Raw genomic sequence first — 23,708 nt, forward strand, 5'->3', positions numbered from 1 at the left:
GTTGAGCATCTCCCAAGGATGGCTACATGTAGTCCTCAACTTACAACCTTAGGGCCAACATTCCTGTTGCTAAGCGAGACAGGTGTTGAGTTTGACGACCTTTCTCCCTAAAGATGGGACTTTGAGCCTGACCAGCTCCAGGTTGACTCAGCCTCCCATCCTTCTGAGGACCCAGATGGTTGGGGGGCAAGAGGCTGACTATAAACCGCTTAGAGAGGGCTGTAAAAGCACTATGAAACCACTAAGTGCTGTAGCTATTTTCCTTCCTTCCTTCCTTCCTTCCTCCCTCCCTCCTTCCACAGGGGTTAAAGTGCAGTATTGCAGGCTGACTCTGCCCACAGTGTGGAATTCAATTCTGACCGGCTCAAGGTCGACTCAGCCTCCCAAGCTTCCAAGGTTGGTAAAATGATGACCCAGATTGTTAGGGGCAAGAGGATGACTCTGTAAACTGCTTAGAGCGGGCTGTAAAGCATTGTAAAGTGGCATATAAGTGCTATTGCTCTCTCCCTCCTTCCTTCCTTCCTTCCATCCATCCATCCCTCTATCTATCTATCTATCTATCTATCTATCTATCTATCTATCTATCTGAACGCATTATTGTAGACTGCTCTGCCCACTGTTCGATCCTGACTGGCTCAAAGCTGACTCAGCCTTCCATCCTTCCGCGGTCGGTAAAACGAGATGGTTGGGGTTCGCAAGAGGCTGACTCTGTAAAACCGCTTAGAGAGGGCTTCGGAGCACTGGGAAGCGGTATAGAAGTCTAAGGGCTACTGCTCTGGCTTTATATAAACTCCTTTTCTTGAGCCAACCCTACCGTAAGTTCCCCGTCCTGCCATTTTATGGAACTGCTGCCAGGTGAGGGGCCCTTGAACATGCTGGATGTTCTCCCAGGTCCTGCCGGTCCTCTTCTTCTGGATGGCATCTTGCAGGAAAGGCTGGAGGGAGAGAAGCATGCGCACCACATCTTGGGAGGAAAGCATGCTGATGTCCAGGACTGGGAGAAAAACACACACACAGACACACACACAGCACAACCGTGTCATGAGTGGCGAATATATATATACACATATATATATATCATCCTCACTAGTACAGTATTGATATTTCATAAAGATTTAAAGGTTCAACATTCCTGAGAAACCCGGCTCTATTTCTGCATCCTAATAGCTTGGTGGCACAATGGTTAGAATGGAATATTGCAGGCTGACTCTGCCCGTTGCCAGCAGTTCGATCCTGACCGGCTCCAGGTTGACTCAGCCTTCCATCCTTCTGAGGTGGGTAAAATGAGGACCCAGATTGTTGGGGGCAAGAGGTTGACTCTGTAAACTGCTTAGAGGGGGCCGTAAAGCCCTGGCTTCTCTGCCAGAGACAGACGTCTCTGGGGGGGTTTGTGGGGAAATAAAGATATTGCATTCCAAATAAAGTGTTCAAAAACCAAAGGAAGCTTCTTACCGTTGCTGTGAGGCCAGGAGTGAACGGTAGCACTTCGGACCAGAGCTTCATCCACTTTCCCACCCGTGGGGTTGTCCACGTACTGGCGGCCTTGCTCCAGGGCGTTGAAGCACTCGTTCCACGAGTCGTGGCTCTCTGCCTGAACCCGGTCGTAGCTCCAGCTGGCGTAAGAGAGCGTCGGCCGACTTGTGACGGACATGTAGTCCAAGCAGCTCAGGGAGGTGAAAGGTTGGGTGTGCTGATTTTGAAGGAGGAGGAGGAGGCTCACGGGGGGCTCCTGGGACCTTTTGCCGCCTTCTCCCAGCTGGGGGATTAAGGGGTTCTGGCACATCATCAGCCTCCTTTCGGCCACTTGGCCGATGTCTGAAGTCCTGCCGAAAATGTCTAACTCGTCCTCGATGAAGAGGCCCGAGTTGTACCCTAGTTTGCGATTCATGATTGCGCTGAACCCACAGGTGCAGCGGTATTGGTCCTCTTTCGACGAGTCGGGGATGTAGAGCCCGACGTCGGCACCCTTGATGTTCATGTTGCAGGCACAAATGCAGCAGCTGTCGAAATTGCTGTCCTTGAAGATGTTCAGCACGGAGTCGGAGAGGATGAGCATGACGTAGAGGCTGTGGGCTTCCAGGATGGGCAGGACGGTGCCGGGCTCCACGGAGTTGAGGGGCCGGGTGGTGGAGGGTGTGGAAGCGGGAGAACCTTGGTCTGTGCTGTCGTATTTGACCGATCCTTGCCCGCTGGCTGTGCCCCCGCCTCTGGGAGTCCGGGGAGTCCTGGGTGTGCGTGGGGTTGGGACGGAAAAGCGAGGGGTGGCCGGGGACGGCAAGACCCCCGCCCCGCTGTTACTGGCAGGCGCGGCGCTGTTTAGCGTGACCGGAGTGCTCATTTGCGGAGTGTTCATTTGAAGGTAGTCTTGATCGGCCAGGCTTCCGACGCTGGGGATGTTGCTACAAGCAGAGGAAGAGAAGCTGTTATTTGCGAGCGGCATTTCGGACAAGAGTCCTTAAAGCGCTGACTTCGGAATGGACGACGTGCTAGGCAACCTGGAAGTAGCCAATGCGTTTCTTTCGGCATTGGCACAAGGTATGAACAACCGAATTATCAACCAGAGGAGAATATTTGAAGCTCAGGGTTGAACTGGGGGTGTCCTTGATGCTCTCTGAGCTTGGCTGTTTTCTTCCAGACGTTTCATGACTCAACTAGGTTATGTCATCAGTACTGGAAGGGAGTGGGGTTTGCAAGGAGGAGGGGGAGGAGGAGGAGGAGGAGGAAGACCTGTTGTGGGTCACCCAGAGTTGCTTAAATGAGATCTGTGGCTAACACAAATCAAATAATTAATAAGAACAAAAAATTCCGAATACAAGTATCTTCCTTAAAATGTGCTCCTTATGACAATTGTTCCTTTGATGAAAGAACAGAAACCTGCACATTTAGTTGTGCTAATTAAATAGAGACAGGAAACAGAGAACGGGGGAGTGGGGAGAGAACATTGTGTAGATTCAGAAAGGTAAAACCGAAAGACTTTGGAGTCCCGTAAGGAAGCAAGAAAAGATGACCTAGAAGCTTTGATTAGCAATCAACTCCTTGGCAGAAGGACTTGCAGTAACAGACTCTGGATTACATCAGAAATAAAAAGATTTTTATCCCAGTAAATGCCAGCAATTAATAATCAGCTCAGACTTTGGGATTTTGCAGTAACCTTATCCCCGGAGTGGGGAGGGAATGGAGATTTTGCAGTATCCTTCCTCTGCCATGCCCACCCAAGCCACACCCAACAAGCCATACCAACCCTGTTAGGAATCTGTCCAACAATTAGTTGGGTTGGCAATATATAAACCAACAATGTATGTTTGTAGCTTTCAGACAAAATCACTGTATTGATTCCGACTGGTTGATTATACTGCGAATGACCATAAGAGGGAGCTAGAGATCATAGCTTGCTTTCTCTGACATTCTGTCTCTCTGACATTCTATTGCTATCTAAGCTGTGCTTATACTTTGATATCTTTGTTTACTGTAAATGACAAAGGCAACCAGTAAGAAGACTTTGTAATTGGATAGAAGATTTTGTAATTGGACTGTAAAACGTATATGACCTCGACTGTTTATTGGACTGTGCTATTTCTTAAAGTAAACTTTAACTCAATTTAGTGTATCTGAGTGTGGCTGAATAATTATTCATAACTACTCTCATAAACGTTTCCATGTGCATATCCTTGTTACTCAAGGGTTATTCTGTACATATCGTAACAAAGCCCACCAAGCCACGCCCACTGAACTGTTAGTAAAAAAAAAACAACAACTTTGAATCCCACCACTGCAGCACACATACGTGTGTGCAGTTCTACTCAAACGGCAGCCCCTTTCCCCTCTGCACCTCGATCCCCCAAGCTGGGCTGGCAACCTGCAAAGCTGGGGACCGCTGATTTAAAAAAGAAGAAGAGGAAGAGAAGAGAGGAGGGGGAAGGAATGGATAGGGTCGGGATTCTCTTGAGAAATAAACAAGAAAGAGAGCTGAGAAAGAGCCGGTTTGAAAACACGTTTCCTCGCTGTACTTACTTGTAACCATCTCGGATGAAAGCGGCTGCAGGCGGCAAAGGAAGCTGCTCGATTTTGGGAGGAATGGCCCACGAAGGCCGATAGACGCAGGCCTCGGGGATTTTCAGTGGGAGCAGGCACTGGCTGGGGAGCATCTTCAACGGGGCAAACATGGAAGAACCCATAAAGGGCTGGAACATGGATGCCTTGTGCACGAAGGAAAAGTCCTGCAGAAAAGGAGGGGCAAGGTTTGTCATGGATGGATGGATGGATGGCGCATTAAATAGGCAAGGGAAGACAGACAGACAGGAGAAATAATGAGATAGAGATGAAGATGAAATAATGATATAGAGATGAAATAGGATACAGAGGAGAGATGGACAGATGGGGAGAGAGAGATCAGGCAGGAGAGATAGAGAGATGAGATAGGAAAGGGTAGTTAGGAGAGATGAACAGATGGGGAGAGAGACAGAGAGAGATCAGGCAGACAGGAGAGATGGAGAGACAGAAAGAGAGAGGAGATAGGAGAGATAGATAGGGGAGGTGGACATGGGGAGACAGAAAGAGAAAAAAGAGAGAGAAATCAGACAGAAGAGGTAGATAGAGAGATGAGGTAGGAGAGATAAATAGGAGAGATGGACAGATGGGAAGGGAGAGAGAGAACAGAGAGAGAAAAGAAATTAGGAGAGGTAGATAGAGAGATGAGATAGGAGAGATAGAGAGGAGAGATGGAGAGAGAGGGAAAAAAGAGAGAGAGAAATCAGGAGAGGTAGATAGAGAGATGAGATAGAAGCGATGGACATGGGGAGAGACAGAGAGAGAAAAAAGAGAAAAATGAGACAGTCAGGAGAGGTCAAATAGGAGAGAGAGAGAGAGACAGGGAGGGAGGGAGGGAGGGAGACAGAGAGAGAGATGAGACACAGGAGAGATGGACAGATGGAGAGATAGAGAGGTGAAACAGATGAAAAATGAAACAGAAAGAACGAGATAGAGAGACAAAGATCAGTTTTTAAAAAAAACCAATTTCATATCTAGCTTCCTCTTGCTTTAATGAAGCATAATAAAAGACATGAAAATGACATCATTGCATGATTGGGGGCTCCCTCTTCCCCTCCCTTTCTATCAGAGGCAGTTGGAATTTTTTCGGATCGAATGAGCAAATATGTGATCACTGGGGCATATAATCACTGTAGATTTGTCTTGTCCACATCCAGAGAGGTGAGAAACAGAGGCTTGGGTAGCAAATGAAGGCAATGAATAAAATAAACAGCTGGAGAAAGGAAGACTGCGTTATATCTAAAAAAAAATTGCACACCTTGGAAAAGGAATCCGTTGTATGTGAAAGGAGGGGGAATGCCTAAATACAGGGAGTCACGAAGATCTGCAGCAAAGCAGAACATTTGGTGGAGCAACCTACATTTAATACTGCAGCTAGACTAAACATTCATCACTACGTAACTGCAGATTATTGCAAAGTGAGGCTTTTCCTTGTATTAGCCACCCAGAGGTATGAGAGTTTGATGACTAAAGAATTTACAACGTACATCGAACCAGATGTATTTATCTAGCACATAGCCTGAAAATATTTCAGCCTTTTCACACTGTATAAAAGAGAGCCGCGGTGACACAGTGGTTAAAGTGCAGTACTGCAGGCTACTTCTGCTGACTGTCGGTTGACTGCAGGTTCGGCAGTTCGATCCTGACCGGCTCGATGTCGACTCAGTCTTCCATCTTACCAAAAGTCTCCCATCTTTCAGTAAAATGAGGAATCCAGACTGTTGGGGGGCAAGAGGCTGGCTCTGTAAACTGCTTAGAAAGGGCTGTAGAGCACCGTGAAGCAGTATATAAGTCTAAGTGCTATTGCTATAGATAGTTGGCTTTGCGTATTGCACTAGAAAGATAGATATATATAAATGAAAATAAAATAAAATAAAATAAAAAATATACAATATACAAACTTGAAATGATCTTGACTTGATCTATTACCTTGACTTCTTCCGGCTTTGGACTTCCCGCACCATCTTCCACTTCCATTTTAAACTCAGTGAGTTGAGTAGCCATCATGTTGACCACCGGGCTTTCCATCATCCCCAGGGTGGTGACGGTCTCCGAGCTGATGCCGTCTTTGTAGCTCATGACGGGAGAAAAAGCCGGGTGCTGCTCCAAGGAAGGAGGGGTGGGGAACATTCGCTGCAGGTCTGCAACAGCTGGGAAAGGCAGCTTGAGCGTTAAAATAAGTTTTTATCAAGCCACGCAGAAACAAAACCGAAAGAGGGAAAGAGGGCAAAACTTTAGGGAAGGTGAACTCAGTTGCATGCCTCTCTATGTTGCCCACGTGATACTGAGGCCTTTGTGTACTTACTAACTCGATACCCGTGCTTCGCTATGAAAGTATGTGGTCGGGTTTAGTTTTTGGGAAGGAAGATAAGGGGGAAAATTCTGCCTCTGCCCACCAGCATCCATTGGTATTCATCTGGCTAGCATCCTGTCAGTGTGAGCTATTTGGAAACTGAAGCAGTATTTGCTGAGTGAGCAAGAAGGAGACAGCAAGGAGCCTAGGTGTGGCTTAGCTCAACTAAAGTTGCTTGGTACTGTAAAACTAAAACTGAACTGAAACTCCTCTCCTCAGCTTGGGTTTTGCATTTGGAAGAGATTTCTTTTCAGGTGGGGAGGGGGAGTAGAACTCCTTCGCATGTTAATTATAATAATATAATTATAATATCTATAATTATAGAGCTTGTTAATTATAATAATACAGGAAATACTAATGCTCTGATGGTAATTTCGAAAAATCCTTTCTTAGTGAGCACCTAGAAGCCAAGAGGAACCTACGTGCCAAATTTCAAGTTTGTAGACTTTACTGTTCTGAAGATTTTGCGATGATGCATCGAAGGTATTCCGCTTTTATATATATATATAGAAAATAGATTTAGTTTCTTAAAATGTTAGTAACTTTTCTTGAACATATTTTTTTAACAGATTAACAGAGTTGGAAGAGACCTTGGAGGTCATCTAGTCCAAACCCCGCCCACCTAATCGACTCAAGCAGGGGGTTGGACTTAGAGTCCTTCCAACACTGTTAAATCTGTATAATTCTGTAAGGAGAATTTTAAAAGCCCCGTGTGAACATTTCTCAGCTTTACTTCAATTCTTCATGGAATACCGAGAAGCAACACATTGAAAATTGATGGTTTTAATCCCTCCATTTTGATAGATTTAATGAAGATACAAATTACAGCCTCTGCTAGAAAGCATTGGCTTCTCTTGCCCTCAATCAATTTCACCCCGCTACTTTTAAAGTGACAGCTTTTAAATGAATTCATTCTCAAATTAAAACAATTGCATTTCCCTCTGGCCTGAATGCTATTATCTGTGGCAATAATCCTGTCCCCATCAGCTGGCAAACCAATGGCCTCGTGAATACTGGTATTGAAAAGACGCTGCCCTTGTCAAGATATAGCTTTTATTATGGGCACATTGTGGGATTTTTTAAAAAATAATAATAATTTTGTCTCCTGATTGGGATCAAACACCTTCTTTAATTTCTCTTAATTGTTTGTGATTATCACTTTGCTTCGGGTTTATTTATATCATATTATATCAATCAACCAATCAACATATAAATATAAAAAGGTAAAGGTTCCCCTTGCATCTACGTGCTAGTCGTTTGCAGCTCTGGGAGCGGTGCTCATCTCCGTTATAAAGCCGAAGAGCCAGCGCTGTCCGAAGACGTCTGCATGGTCATGTGGCCGGCATGACAGAACGCCGAAGGGCGCACGGAACGCTGTTCCCTTCCCACCAAAATGGCCCCTATTTTGCTACTTGCATTGTTTACGTGCTTTCGAACTGCTAGTTTGGCAGAAGCTGGGACAAGTAACAGGAGTTCACTCGGTTACGCAGCGCTAGGGATTCGAACCGCCAAACTGCCGATCTTTCTGATCGACCAGCTCAGCATCTTAGCCACTGAGCCACATCCCTACATAAATTTAGAATCTCATCAATTACTGAAATAAAAGTGGCTTGATTTCATTAGATTGGTGTCCATAGATTGTAGCGTGTTTAAGCAAAACTGGAACCACCTCAGTTGTCAATCAATATGAACTCTTCCAATAGACCCATCCGTGTCCTTTTTTTTTTTTTACAAGAGAATATTGCACAAACAAGTTTTGAACACAAGGAAGAACACTGATCGGTTTCAGTCTGGGAAAGGAAGAGGTGTGTTATATACTTTATCTGGAACAATGCTGGAATTACTTACTCGGAGGATAAGGAACTGCTGTCCTTGCATCCTTGCTTAGATGCCTCTCTTCTGTTCCCACCGGTGGCAATTTTGATGATCGGAGGGGAGGGGAGACAGCCTAGGTTTGCAATTAAAACATACACATATATTACAAAGCAAATAATTTCTTTTTCTTTTAATGACCCTGTAATTCCTTGCACCAAGATAGAGTCGGGAAGACTGAATGGAGCTGAGCGTTTACTGGCCAGATGCCCTTCCTGTGCGGTGTTCACAGCAATTACTCACTGAGTCCCGGGAAAGAAATTGTAGGCCACAATTTACCCTTCTTATTTGTACATTTGTTTGTCATTTTGATTATAGCTCGCCTTTCCTTGAGGAACATCAAATAATACATGCAGCGTTCACATCTCAAGTTTCCCACCTTCACAAAATTTTACCCTTTAAAGTAGGCTGGGCTAAAAGATGTCAGCTTGACCAAAACCAAGCCACTGGAGATGCACCAAAACTTGAGATTCTCTGCTTTGCGCCCAATATTTTATCCGTGTACATTACATTCCTTAAAGCAAATAACTTTGAATCTTGTGTTGGATCTAAGAAAGGACATTATTTTATTTTTTTTTCAGACTAAAATTAACCCTGGGAAAATGTTTCATGTGACAGATAGTTCTCGATTAATGACAGTCCTCATTCAGCGACTGCTCAAATTTATGACAGTGCTGAAAAAGTAGATTTATGATCGGTTCTCAAGCTTACAGCCATTACAATGTCCCTACAGTATGTGGTTGTGATTCGGGCAGTGGGAAGCTGGTGCATATTATGAAAGCGATGGCCATGTTCAGCCTTCTCAGCCAACTTCTGGAAAGTAAGGGAAGCTGGAAGGAACTTGCAAGCCACGGTCATGCGATGTCATACTTAACAACCATGATTCATTTAGCAGCTATAGCAGAACTGACATCATAAGACAGGCCCGGTCACATGATGTTTCGCTAATGACTGTGCTGCTTAGGGACAGAGTTGCTGGTCCAGTTGTGGTTGTTAAATACCTGTATTTAATGCTTATGAAATGTCAAAGGAATTTGGAAATAAAACTTGTCGTATCAACTAAAAAAATAAAGATTAAAATTCTGGTTTTATAGGGAATATTATTGGAAACAGAACTAACTGCAGGATCCTTGGTGCTCTCTGAGTTTGGCTGTTTTCTTGCAGACATTTCATTACCAAACTGCATAAGTGCACTGATGATATTACCTAGTTTGGTAATGAAATGTCTGCAAGAAAATCACCAAGCTCAGAGAGCACCAAGGACCCCACAGTTCAACCCTGAGCTACAAATATTACCTTTTATCACAATTTCATACTCTGCAACCTCATTCAAGGTCAAAAGGACACTGTCCCAAGGATCAACCACAGTTCACCACAAACTTACACCAGGGTCATCTTCATCTGAATTATCAAAGAGATTATCCAAATCATGAAGAGAAGGAGCCAAGTCAGTAACTTGTGTTAAGCTACCAGAACCAGCTCGGCCAGCCGAATTATCTTGCCGTGTATCTGGGAGAAGAAGAAGAAGAAGGAAAGAAAAGAAAAACATCAAGAAGTGAGAAAGCACAACAGAGCATTAACCACATCCCCAAATGTGTCTTTAAAAATGCCCAATTAGAGACTCAGCAAAAAGTAACGCCCCGGGGGAAAATATTCGTAAACTGGACATTACCACCCTCCCACTTTTTCTCCTTTTGGGATGGATGACTCGTGACGGCTGTTGACAATTCACCCACAGCATACCTGTCTTAGGTGCAGAACTGAAGATGGACATTGCATCTTTCCCATCTGGCATGGTGGTTGAATGGCCTCCTGAAGTCAGCTCTTTAGCCGCAGTTCCATCTTCTGGCTGCAGTCAACAAAGAATTTAACCAACTGTTATTGAGGTAAATACTGTGAAAATGCAAAAGAAAATCAGAAGGAAGAGATCTTGAATTCTTTTAGCACATTTATCTGTCTGTTTGTCTGTCTGTCTGTCTGTCTGTCTGTCTCTCTCTCTCTCTCTCTCTCTCTCTCTCTCCCTCTCTCCACTCTACTTATCTGTATTGAACTACTAGCTCTATACTTGTGCTTGGCTGTGAAACTATGTGATCAGGCTTAGTTTTGGGGGAAGAATATGGGGGGGGGGGGAGTGGATTCTGCCTCTGCCTACCAGCATCCATCGGTATTCATTCTTTTCAGGTGGGGAGGGGGCATAGAACTCCTTAGCATCAGAGCGTGTTAATAATAATATAGGAAATACTAAATGTTCTGATGGTCATTTCAAAAAATCCTTTCTTAGTGAGCACCTAGAAGCCAAGAGGAACATATGGGCCAAATTTCAAGTTTGTAGCATTTACTGTTCTGGAGATTTTGATGATGATGCGTGAGTGGTATTTTGCTTTTATATGTATAGATAGAAGAAGAAGAAATGTCTGTCTGTGTGTATATCTGTCTATCCCCCCACTTTACCTACTTATCTATACCCAACTACATACCTCCCCATCCATCTTATCTATCTATCTATCTATCTATCTATCTATCTATCTATCTATCTATCTATCTATCTATCTATCTATCTATCTATCTGCCATCTTTCTCTGAGACACTTAACTGATATAAAGATCTAAACAAGTTATTCAATTACCTGGTGGCTGCATTTTAAACCTGGTTGCTTTTCCTGATGCTTAACACAGGTTAACTCCACATTGTGTAAGTTCTACAACCCTGTTAAGCGTGTTGTGTACATTCAAGTGTGAAGTCTGACCAAGAATGAACTCAAGTTGAGGGAAAAGGCAAAGCCACAAACTGCTCTACAAAGATTTATATGTCTCTACTGCGATGGGTACCTTATTCTTTTTCAGAGATTCTCTGTCGGTCCCAAGTTTGCATTTTTTAGTGCCCGTGAAGCTGTATTTGATGTCCCCATCCTGAAACGTGTAGGGATCAGTGGCATCTCCCAAGCATTCGCCAGACTGAGGAATTAGCGGTGAGGGATCCAGGTAATTCACTGCTGGAACAGGTAGGGTCTCCTCCACGATTTTAAATCTTTTATTAGGCTGTGCTAAGAGCCTACAGTAGATGAAAAAGAAGCACAGAATAATATTCTTTTTTAAGTAAAAAAAAATCAGCCCTAGAATTTTATTCCAACATTAACATGTCAGTGACCCCGCTTTTGGTTGGCTAAAGAATGAAATCAAAATATTTATCTAACTTCTGTGACTGTTAAAAACACCCTCCTCAAATACATGGGCCAACAAACTGTTTCAACCTCAGCCATCTTACAACTTGCTTGTAGATGGCTAAGGGGAAACGCATGTTCATATCTAAACAGCCATCATTCTCTTCCCCTATATCTAGGTTTCTTCTGGGCAAAATCACTCTGGCCTATAAGCCACATCTCTGGTGGTGTGGACCACGTCTAAGTGTTCCATTCCTTCTCCTTTGTGGCTTCAAAGAATCATGCGGAGAAATCTTCTGTCTCTCGCCGTATCCTACCGCCATGTCTTTGATTTGAGTTTTGGCCCAAAGTCATTCCGCCGGCTATCATGGCTAAAGCGGGACTAGAACTCACAGTCTCCTAGTGATTGGCCCAAAGTCATCCAGCCGGCTTTCATGGCTAAGGTGGTACTAGAATTCACCATCTCTTAGTGATTGGCCCAAAGTCATCCAACTGGCTTTCATGGTTAAGACAGGACTAGAACTCACCGTCTCCTGATGATTGGCCCAAAGTCATCCCACCGACTATCATGGCTAAAGTGAGACTAGATCTCCTGGTCTCCCAGTTACTAGCTTGGTGCCTTAACCACCAGGCCAAACTGTCTTTCATACCTTCATATCATAAAGTCTCATCTCCTAAGCTAGTTCCACGTTGTCCAGCTTTCTCTCTTTTGAACAATGCACATATCTTACCTCACTGCTTTTCTTCAATTATTAAATCTGTAAGCTTATGGAATCTTCTCAACTTAAACAGAAAAGGGGGATTCCCAGAATTTAACTTTTACAGCTACTAATGTATTTATTGGTTTCAATCTCCTGCCTTCCAGGACATCAATTCGAAGCAACCATCTTTTCTTGAGAATCTACATAATTGTGTTTAACCCCAAGTTTATGGCTTTCTGTTGGTCTTAACATTCACAGGGTTTCCTCTGTGTGACACTCAAAAGGAATCCTTTCCTTTATTGAGAACACCATTCCGTAGAAGTATCTGAATCACTGCAGGAGACAGCGCTGTTATTCTGAGTTAATTTGAGGATACACATTTGCTGGCTCTAATTTGCAGTATTCTTGAAGCCTGACATCAATATTTTAGGCCTTAGCTGGTTATTATTATGGATAATGTGCTGTATAAAATCTGCCCTGTGGCTTTTCTTTTCTTTTTTTCCCTTCCCCAGTAAACGGTAATAATATAATTATGTGATGTGATATTTAGCATGTTCTAACTCACCACAATGGGAAAAATGAATGGGGAAGCGCCCGATATATATTCTCATGTCATCCTGCTTTATCATTATGATTTCTGAAGAAATGCAGAGGAGGAAGACTTCTCAAAGCTAGTAGGAGTCTCTTATTCCAACTTGAGAAAAACAACAACACGGTTTTCCAACGCTCCTGCTTTAAATATTCGTTGGTATCAGTAGGTATTCTGACAGGTCATTTTAAGATAATAATCTCACGGGGGGTGGAGGTGGTACAGATCTTTCTGGTACCACATGACCTCCTTAAAGAATTGTTCTCATTTATGATGGAAAACACAGGAGCATGGAGACTAGCAGTGCTGTATTTTCACACGGCCATCAGCTATTTAAATCAATGGCTTGAAAATTAGGCTTCTCATAACTGTCTATGACAATTGGCCGTGGGCCAACTCGCTATAGCCAACTCACAGAGCCAGCTTGCTGCGGCCAATAGGAATAGGAATAGGAATAGGAATAGGAATAGGAATAGGAATAGGAATAGGAATAGGAATAGGAGTAGAGTAGAGTAGAGTAGAGTAGAGTAGAGTAGAGTAGAGTAGAGTAGAGTAGAGTAGAGTAGAGTAGAGTAGGAATAGGAATAGGAATAGGAATAGGAATAGAGTAGAGTAGAGTAGAGTAGAGTAGAGTAGAGTAGAGTAGAGTAGAGTAGAATATAGAATATATAGAATATATAGAACATATAGAATATATCAAAAATAGAATAGAACAGAATAGAATAGAATAGAATAGAATAGAATAGAATAGAATAGAATAGAATAGAATAGAATAGAATAGAATAGAATAGCAGAGTTGGAAGGGACCTTGGAGGTCTTCTAGTCCAACCACCTCCTTAGACAGGAAACCCTACACCACTTCAGACAAATGGTTGTCCAATCGCTTCGGAAGAACTTCCAGTGTTGGGGCATTCACAACCTCTGGAGGCAAGTTGTTCCATTGTTGAATTGTTCTAACTGTCAAGAAATTTTTCCTTAGTTCTAAGTTGCTTCTCTCCTTGGTTAGTTCTTATCCTGCCCTCAAGTGCTTTGGAGAATAGCTTGACTCCCCCTTCTTTGGGGCAGTCCCTGAGATATTGGAAGACTGCTATCATGCCTCCCCTAGTCCTTCTTTTCATCAAACTAGACAAAACCCAATTCCTGCAACCGTTCTTCGTATGTTTTAGCCTCCAGCCCCTTAATCATCCTGGATGCTCTTCTCTGCACTCTTTCTAGAGTCTCCACATCTTTTTTACATCGTGGCGACCAAAACTGGATGCCGTATTCCAAGTGTGGCCTTATTTCCAAGGCATTTTAAAGTGATATTAACACTTCACGTGATCTTGATTCTATCCCTCTGTTGATGCAGCCTAGAACTGTGTTGGCTTTTTTAGCAGCTGCAGCACACGGCTGGCTCCTATTGAAATGACTGCCCACTAGGACTCCAAGATCCCTCTCACCGTTACTACTATTGAACGAGGTTAACACTGCACCTGTGCATTCGGTTTTCCTTGCCTAAAAGTAGAACCTTATTTTTATTTTACTTGTTTTACTTAATATCAAAGAAATGATGGGATCGAATCATGAAAGAAAGGATTTCGAATAACTCTACTGAGCTGTTAAATTGTCCTGCGGTGAGTTGTCCCATGAAGAGCTGGCCAGGGCGCATTGGCTGCAGTGAGCTGGCCGTGGCAAGTCATCCCATCCCATCCGGACACTGGAAGGAAAGTAAGATTTTGGTCTTACCTTTTCAGTCCACTATTCTCCGAGGCCACGTCCATCTTGACGTCGTGGATCTCACACTGGAGTTCCGGAGGCCTGAATTCCAGGTCGCTGGGTAAAGGAAGAGAATACCCATGCCATCTGCTGGACGACTCCTGGTTGTGTACGACGCCGCAGTACAATGCGGTCTCGCTGACCTCGGCCATCAGAGGCAACCTTGGACCCATGAGGACTGTCCGATCCTCAGCGCTGGCCATGGGCTGAAGTTCTAATCCATTGCTGTAGAGGGCTGGGTTGCCAGGATCCGACGAGGGGTCCAAACTGTCGGCATCCTGCCCCCTGGGCTGGGGGCTGAGGGTTGGAGGCAGAGGGGATATGGGGGAACGGGGAGAATCCATAGGATTCGAATTGGCTGGCTTGCTCGGGTGTCGGGGAGGCAGGGACAGCTGCTTCTCGTACTTCCTATGACTTGCAGCTTCCAAGGAAGTCTCCACCCCGGCCAAGGCCAGCTTCTGTCCCGAAGGGTCCTGCTCCATGCACAGCTCTTCGGTGACCGAGGGGCGGTGATGGAATGGCAGCAACGACCTCTTCTGAACTTTCTCCGATTTCTCCTGCCTCTCGGTGGTTTTGTGCTTAGAGGCAGGAGGGGGTAAGGTGGACGAGGACGAGGTTCCCCCTCCGAACCCTGGCTGGGATATCGTTGGCGGACGACTGGAGCCGACAGCACAGCGTTGCTTCAGGAGCTTGTGCCTGGGAAAGAAAAGAAATGAAAGAAGGAAGGAAGGAAGGGAGGGAGGGAGGGAGGGAGGGAGGGAAGGAAGGAAGGAAGGAAGGAAGGAAGGAAGGAAGGAAGGAAGGAAGGAAGGAAGGAAGGAAGGAAGGAAGGAAGGAAAGAAAGAAAGAAAGAAAGAAAGAAAGAAAGAAAGAAAGAAAGAAAGAAAGAAAGAAAGAAAGAAAGAAAGAAAGAAAGAAAGAAAGAAAGAAAGAAAGAAAATAAATTACCAAACATGTTCTTAGGGCAAGGATATCCAACCTTGGCAACTTTAGGACCTGTGTACTTCAACTCCCAGAATTCCCCAGCTAGCAATTCTGGGAGTCGATGTCCACAAGTCTTAAAATTGGACACTCTTGCTTTTAAAGCAGTGGTTCTCAACCTTGGCAAGTGATTCTTTTGTACGTATTCTTAGATCGTGCTTTCTCAACCTTTGCCATTTTAAGCCATGTAGACTCTAACCCTGAAGCTGGGGCATTCTGGGAGTTGACGTCCACAAGTCTTAAAAGTTGGCAAGGTTGGACACTCTTGCTTTAAAGCAGTGGTTCTCAACCTGCAGAAGTTGAAGATGGGTGGATTTCAACTCCCAGCATTGGGAAAATGCCCCATGGTTGGCTGGGGAATTCTGTGAGTTCACAGAATTCACAGTCGGCTTTCTTGCCTAAGGTGGAACTAGAACTCACCGTCTCCTGGTGACTGGCCCAAAGCCAGCCAGCTTTCATGACTAACTAAGATGGGACTAGAACTCACCGTCTCCTGGTGATAGGCCCAAAATCAGCCAGCCATCTTTCATACCTAACTAAGGTGGGACTAGAACTCACCGTCTCCTGGAGATAGGCCCAAAGTCATCCAGCACTATACCAAACTCACATACTTAACCCTATTTTCTTCCATGCGAATGGTCTCGATATTCTTCTCCCTTATACTGACCTGGAACAAGAGCAGGGAACTCTTTGGGCTGGATCCACAAAATCCCAAGAAACACAGTTGACAGGGGCATCTTCCTCCATATTGGTATTAGCGGGAACTGGGTTCCTTCTGGTAGGAATTAAACACATGTAACTATGTCAGCAGGCCAGGAAGGCTTAATTTATGAATGTAGAAGCTCAAGAGGTAAGTGGGAATGAATGAATTACCAATGCTTCCCAGGCTAAAGTTAATCGGCTTTGAAAATTTTCTTTTCTTAAATCAGATATTATGTGAACGGAGTGCCGCATTTTTGCAAAATGTATTTTTACAAGCCCAGCTAAAAGAGAATTTTGCTTCCTGCACTCGGTAGTACCATTGGCACCCAGTTTATTTTTATGTGCAGCAGGGTCTGAGCTTTTTTGCATACCTGCATGTTATTACTAAATGAGATTTACAGTTCATACTTTCTGCTCCAATCTTCAAAGGCACCAACAAACATACCTCATATATATGTATATATTTGTACGCATCGGAGATATAAGCAAAACACAAATCACTAAAGAAAAACAGAGCAAGATTTAGCAAAATTAAAATGTATAATGTGAATGCCATAGGGAAGAATAATCTAAATAACAGAGCTGGAAGGGACCTTGGAGGTCTTCTACTCAACTGAGCTAAGCCATCTTGACCGGTGATCTGAAAAGACGCATAATAATTGCAATTTCAGTATTCTATGTATGACTCAGAATTCCTTTTAAGGAACTTGGGATGTTGCAACTCAGGCTAAGACGACAGGGCCTGAGTATGTCCCTTCCAAATGGGCTTGATATATAGGCAGAGCCAGGGGAAGGCGTCAAGAGAGGAATCAGCCTAGAATCCTTACATTCCCACAAGCGGTTTACGTCCTACCCCTCTTGAATTCCATTACCTAGTGTCAATTTGGTGCTGACTGTTAATTGACTAGATTCTTGTGTACAGACATGAATAATAAATCAACTTGACTAGAACCTAATTGAATAGTCCTGATTCTTCACATCTGATACTTTTGTTGGGGCTCACAATAAACTCATAAAGATTAGGACCAGCAGTTCTTCAATATGATTCCCCAAGTTAGTCATTCAGTTTGACATACAAAGTATTAACACATTTATTCTCATTCTCTCTCTCCCTCTCTCTCCCCCTCTTTCTCTGTGTCTCTGTTTCTCTCTCTGTTTCTCTCACTCTCTCTCTTTCTCTCTCTGTTTCTCTGTGTGTGTGTCTGTCTCTCTCTTTCTCTCTCTGTGTCTGTTTCTCTCTGTCTCTCTCTCTCTCTGTCTCTCTCTCTCTGTCTCTCTCTCTCTCTCTCTGTTTCTGTGTGTGTCTGTCTCTCTCTTTCTCTCTCTGTGTCTGTTTCTCTCTGTCTCTCTCTCTCTCTGTCTCTCTCTCTCTGTCTCTCTCTCTCTCTCTCTCTCTGTTTCTCTCTGTGTGTGTCTGTCTCTCTCTTTCTCTCTCTGTCTCTCTCTGTCTGTCTCTGTCTCTCTCTCTCTCACACACACACACACACGTACACGCACATGCGTCCCTAGAGAGACAGGCTATTAAAATGAGCAGTTGCAAAAGTCTGTAGCAGACTAAGAGTCCGAGGAAAACCCAATATTCCTACTTGGACTGTGTCCTGTTGAGGATACATTCTTTCCAAACTCGGTGGACCATACAGCTCTGAAATTTGGGCGGGATCCTCCCCGATTTTTGGGGGCTCTGCATAGCGACCGTTCCATCTGGTGCTGCTGAGTGATTGACGATGGTTGGAATGCCTCCACTGTCCCCTGCAAGAAACAGCAGATAATTTCTGAGACTTTCATGCTGTTTGTTAGGCTTTGTTTGCCACCGATTTTGCCTAGACGTTGACTCCGGGAGGCTCGCAAGCATTAAAAGCCAATAATTGAAGCAATAAATACTCATCATAATAGTAGTAATTTACAATGAAAAAAATGGGAGAGGAAGGGAGTAGGATGCAACAGGATTATCTGGATGTAAAATACAAGTGAAAATAAAGACGGCAGGAAATCAAATAAGGCAAGATGAGGAAACACACAGATTTCAAAGTTGGTATATATTTACAAATGAACAAGAGTTTGCTTTTAGACACAAAGTCTGGGATTTGATGCAGACAAACACTGCCTGGATAGAGCAGCTCAACAAACCCAAAAACTCCAGCCGTGATAATATTCAAACCATCAATATTATATTGATTGCCTCCCGTCCGTGTTATAAACCTGATGACAGATTAAATAAATACGAATAACAGAATAACGGAATTGCTAAGGGACCTTGGAGGTCCTGCAGTCCAACCTCCTGCTCGATTGGGGTCTGAAAGCAATCCCCAACTGGAAGGAAGGGAAGCGTCAACGCAACGCAACTCAAGTCAGACGGCAGAGGGAGCCTCGTGTCCGCTTAAAGCCTTAACCACATGTCACCAAAAGTATATATATAAAAAAAAAAGATAAAACACTGCCGTGCTTGGGCTGGAAAAGGGGGTAATTGTACAAATCCTCAACAAGGTCAAACATGTTTACAGAACTCCTTGTTCTAATGTCTGGCGTGGCCAGAAAAAAAAAGCCTTGTGGATAAAAACACTGGAAACAGCCAAAGCACAGCAATCTGGAAGGGGGGGCAGGGGGGGGGGCGGAATGGTGCCTGCTGCTGAGATGACCAGAACATGCTGAGCCAGTTTTTCTGGTTATTATTTCTGGGGCTTCAGAAGGTTGATAATGACACCCTATTCTTTCTTTCTTTCTTTTTCTTTCCTTCCTTCTTTCTTTCTTTCTTTCTTTCTTTCTTTCTCTTTCTTTCTTTCTTTCTTTCTTTCTTTCTTTCTTTCTTTCTTTCTCTTTCTTTCTTTCTTTCTTTCTTTCTTTCTTTCTTTCTTTCCTTCCTTTCTCTCTCTCTCTCTCCCCCTCCCTCCCCTACATCTCCCTCTCTCCTATTCTTTCATCTATCTATAAGTCTGTCTATGCATCTATCATTCTATTATCTTTCTTTCTCTTTTTTCTTTCTTTCTCCCCCACTCTCTCCCTCCCATCTCTATCTCTATGTCTGTCTATACATCTATTATCCTCTTATCTTTCTTTCTTTCTTTCTTTCTTTCTTTCTTTCTTTCTTTCTTTCTTTCTTTCTTTCTTTCTTTCTCTCTCCCCACCTTCTTCTATCATTTATCTGTATGTCTATCTAAGCATCTATTATCCTATCATCTTCCTTCCTTCCTTCCTTCCTTCCTTCCTTCCTTCCTTCCTTCCTTCCTTCCTTCCTTCCTTCCTTCCTTCCTTCCTTTCTTTCTTTCCCCCCCCTCTTCTTCTATCATTTATCTGTATGTCTGTCTAAGCATCTATTATCCTATCATCTTTCTTTCTTTTTTCTTTCTTTCTTTCTTTCTTTCTTTCTTTCTTTCTTTCTTTCTTTCTTTCTTTCTTTCTTTCTTTCTTTCTTTCTTTTTCTTTCTTTCTTTTTCTCTCCCTCCCCTCCCTCTCTCTCCTATTCTATCATCTATCTATATGTCTAAGCATCTATTATCCTATTATCTTTCCTCTCTCTCTCTCTCTCTCTCTCTCTCTCTCTCTCTTTCTCCCTCCCTCCCTTTCTCTCTCCCACTCTTTTAAAGTAACTATGGAAGTCTCGGGGCTTTGAATTTCTCCAACGGCAGTAAGATCCAGGCACATTTCTGCCAGGATGTTAACAAGGAACGTGGACTTGACTTGCTTTCGCAATGACGCAATGTTTGGTGTGGGAAGGAAATATTCCGAATTCCCGGGTGTCAATTTTGCAAACGCCTGCCTTTGCACAGTTTAAAACAAAAGAACAAACAAAAAAACTCTAGTCCCACTAGCCTTTTTCTTTCCCAATCTTCACCAGGGTTACAGAGGTACAGAACAACAGAGCTGGGAGGGACCTTGAAGGTCTTCTAGTCCAACCCCCTGCTTAAGCAGGAGACTCTAGGCCAACCCAGACAAACGACTGGCCAGTCTCCTCTTGAAAAACCTCCAGTGATGGAGCACCTGAAACTTCTTTGAGGCAAGTCGTTCCACTGATTAATTGACAGAAAATTTATTCTCATTTCTAGGTTGGATCACTACTTATTAATATAGGCAACCTTCGACTTAACAACAGTTCATTTTAGTGACAGTTCAAAGCTACGACGGCACTGGGGGGAAAAGTGGCCGTTTTTCACAATTACAACCTTTGCAGCATGATCATGTGATCAAAATTTGGATGCTTGGCAACTGGCGTGTACTTGTGACAGTTTGTAGGGTCACCTGATCCCCTTTTGCAACCTTCTGACAAGCAAAGTCAATGGGGGAAGCCAGATTTGCTTAATGACCATGTGACTAACTTAACAATTGCAGTGATTCATTTAACAACGGTGGCACAAAAAGTCGTAAAATGGGACAAATTCATGCAATAGATCTTTCACTTAGGAACATACATTTTGGGCTCAATTGTCGTCGTAAGATGAGGACAGCCTGTATTTCCAGGCAGTCAAAAGCATTTGAAAGCATACCTTCACTTTAGATTTAACAAGATGAGTGCAGAGTAGACATTTATTTTGGCCACTGTAGCTTTTAAGTGTCAAGTTCCTGTTCATTATCGGTTCCTTCCTATTCAATTTTACATTCTTTCAAACCTAAATTTGAAGGCTGCCCCGTCCCATCTGATCAAATATTTATTCAGATCGACGCAATTACACATTGTAAACACAGCGCAAGGACCTAAATGCAACTATTTTCTTTTTAAAGGAAACCTCTTTGGAGGAAGGCTGCTCCGAGGTGGATTTAGGATTATAAGGATCTTTCGGCGACACAGAAATTTTCAAGGTTTGAGTATTCTTCGGGAATGAACAATTTTAGGATCATTTTCCAGGAGGATGGAAATGGTTGCCTAAGCCGCCTGGGAAGGAATGTTACAAGAATATATTCCAACAGAAATCTCTGACTGATATAAAGATTTGTGCTAAATGTACCTAAAGTTTAATAAAAGAATGCAATAAAAATGATAAAGGTCTCCTTTTCAGTGATGTCCAGTTCTATGGCATATTGTTCATTCTTCGTTTCTTCACCAAACGAGCCAGCCTTACCCAAAGACATTTTCTGTGGTCATGTGGCCAGTGTGACTATACGGTTTAGTGTATGGAATGGTGTTATCTTCCCAATGAAGTGGTACCTATTCATCTACTCGCATCTGCATACTTTCAAAGTGCGAGGTGGGGAGGAGCTGGAGCAAGGAACGGGAGCTTACCCCGTTGTGCGGAGCTTGGGTCTCGAACCCAGCTGAGAAGTTCAGTGTCTTTAACTGGAGTTTTAACCATTGGATCTTTAACTGCTAAATCAGATTAACAGTGTTGGAGGGGACCTTGTAGGTCATCTAGTCCAACCCACCGCCCAAGCAGGAGACCCTACGCCATTTCTGACAAATGGCTGTCCAGTCTCTTCTTGAAAGCCTCCAGTGATGAAGCTCCCACAACTTCCGAAGGCAACTTCTGTGCCATGGGTTGTTGATTCTCACTGTCAGAAAGTTTCTCCTTGTTTCCAGGTTGAATCTCTCCTTGTTCAGTTTCCATTCATTATTCCTTGCCTGGCCTTCAAATGTGCTTTGGAAAATAGCTTGACCCCTTCTTCCTCTCTGGGGCAGCCCCTCAAATACTGGAAGATGCTCTCCTGTCTCCCCTGGTCCTTCTCTTCCTTAGACTAGCCAGGCCCAGTTCCTGCAAGTGTTCTTCATACGTTTTAGCTTCCAGTCCCCTAATCATCCTAGTTGCTCTTCTCTGTACTCTTCCTAGATTGTTTCCCTCTGTTAATGAAATTTAGGATTGCATTGGCTTTTTTGGCTGTTGGTACATATTTAATGAAGAAAGGACCGGCATTGATAGGATAGCAGTCTTCTAGTACTTGAGGGACTGTCCTAGAAAAGAGAGGGCACTGGGTAGACTTATTCTCCAAAGCACCTGAGGTCAGGATAGGAAGTAATGGGTGGACAATCATTAAAGAGAGATCCCAGCTAGAAATAAGGAGAAATATTCAGACAGTGACAATAATGAATGAATGGAACGACTTGCCTCCTGGAGTTGTGGATGCTCTTATCACTGGAGGTTTTCAAAACTAGACTGGACAACTAATCGACTTGATAAGGTCTCTTGCCTTAAGCCAGGGGATGGACTAGAAGACCTCCAAAGTCCTTTCCGGCTCTATGTTTCCAGCTCTTCTGTGTTCTAAAAACTCCACAATGGAGATTCTTATCACTGTCTACTTTGCCTTCGTATTTGAAGGGCTGAAAGAAATTCATTAAAAAGCAAAACCTTTTCACAAAAAAACCCCCCATAAACACTGGGAGACAGCTAGGCATTCTACCAATTAAGAGGAAAAAAATATTAGTTGCTTATTATTATTCCTGGGCAACCGTTCAACATCCACACCGAGAAATCGTTCCTAAGGTATATTTATCCCCTCCTGTTTTTGTAGATCTGAAATGTCAGCCCGGTAACTTATTTTCCAGTTTTCTCCATGTCTTTCTAATTTGTGCAAGTATGTTTCACAGAAGAAAAAGTCACAACTGCTATAATTAATAATATGTTCACCAATTATGTCTACCTAGAGGATAACTGATGCCAGGACTACGTTACATAGCTGATTGTTGGCAGGCTGAGCGTTTTATTCCTGGTGCATTAAAGAAGAAAACAAGGAAAATCTGGTGTGATAAGCCTTGAACCAAAGAAAACCAAGAGAGGCTTCAGGAAAGATACGGTTGTGTAAAGAGGAGACCGCAATACCTGTAGCTGAAGGGATGAAATAATCTCAGCCATAAAAGCCAATGGTTCAAATAACACCCTTCCTGAAGACACAAAAAAAAACCAACACCAAGTTTTTCGCTTACCTATGACAGTCTGCTCCGGAGAAGTGGGTGGTGTGAGCAACAATCCACAACTGCTGGTGTCTTTCAAGGTTCCAGCTCCTTGTTGTGCCATGCTGTTGTGGCTTCCGGGTGTGGAAGTGCTCTGAGACACGGGAATGTCATTTTGAGAGATAAGGACAAAGGCAGAAGGGTACACCATTCGGACACCACCTGTTGAGGCAGAGGGAAAGGGAAGGGCGGGAGGGAGGCAGAGAGTTGGGGTTGGGATTGTTGTTGTTGTTTTTGAAAGGGTTATATTTGTCATTTAGCAACGTTGTGTGTATTTTGACATGCAAACCAAATCTGCAATTACACGTGTGTGTGGATGGCGCATCAATTAGTGGGAGGGAAGAAGGGAGGAGGGAAAAATGGGAGGGAGGAAGAAAGGAGGGAGGGAAGGAAGGAAAATCAGAGGGAGGGAAGAAGGAAGGAAGGAAAAATGGGAGGAAGGAGGGAGGGAGGGAGGGAGGAGGAAGGAAGGAAGGAAGGAAGCAAGGAAGGAAGCAAGCAAGGAAGGAAGGAAGGGAAAATGGGAGGGAGGGAGGGAGGGAGGGAGGGAGGGAGGGAGGGAGGAAGGAAGGAAGGAAGGAAGGAAGGAAGGAAGGAAGGAAGGAAGGAAGGAAGGAAGGAAGGAAGGAAGGAAAAATGGGAGGGAGGAGGGAGGGAGGGAGGGAGGGAGGGAGGGA

The 23,708-nt window shown here is 43.8% G+C and overlaps 1 protein-coding gene across 1 annotated transcript in view; it reads right to left on the reverse strand.

Moving 5' to 3' along the window:
- Positions 1 to 23,708, reverse strand: part of MED13L (mediator complex subunit 13L) — a 146,678-nt gene that overhangs the window by 20,349 nt on the left and 102,621 nt on the right. The window contains exons 7-18 of the mRNA XM_026718603.2: positions 23,005 to 23,193; positions 17,747 to 17,909; positions 16,126 to 16,233; positions 14,448 to 15,173; positions 11,101 to 11,323; positions 10,016 to 10,121; positions 9,657 to 9,781; positions 8,249 to 8,348; positions 5,977 to 6,197; positions 4,012 to 4,217; positions 1,453 to 2,399; positions 815 to 994 (exon numbers count right to left, since the gene is read on the reverse strand). Coding sequence (XP_026574388.1) covers positions 815 to 994; positions 1,453 to 2,399; positions 4,012 to 4,217; positions 5,977 to 6,197; positions 8,249 to 8,348; positions 9,657 to 9,781; positions 10,016 to 10,121; positions 11,101 to 11,323; positions 14,448 to 15,173; positions 16,126 to 16,233; positions 17,747 to 17,909; positions 23,005 to 23,193 — 3,294 coding nt within the window. The remainder of the gene's footprint in view (positions 1 to 814; positions 995 to 1,452; positions 2,400 to 4,011; positions 4,218 to 5,976; positions 6,198 to 8,248; positions 8,349 to 9,656; positions 9,782 to 10,015; positions 10,122 to 11,100; positions 11,324 to 14,447; positions 15,174 to 16,125; positions 16,234 to 17,746; positions 17,910 to 23,004; positions 23,194 to 23,708) is intronic.

The sequence above is a fragment of the Pseudonaja textilis genome, chromosome 15 (genome assembly GCF_049901715.1).
Source record: "Pseudonaja textilis isolate UNSWEBS1 chromosome 15, rPseTex1.2, whole genome shotgun sequence".
In the NCBI taxonomy this organism is placed as follows: domain Eukaryota; kingdom Metazoa; phylum Chordata; class Lepidosauria; order Squamata; family Elapidae; genus Pseudonaja; species Pseudonaja textilis.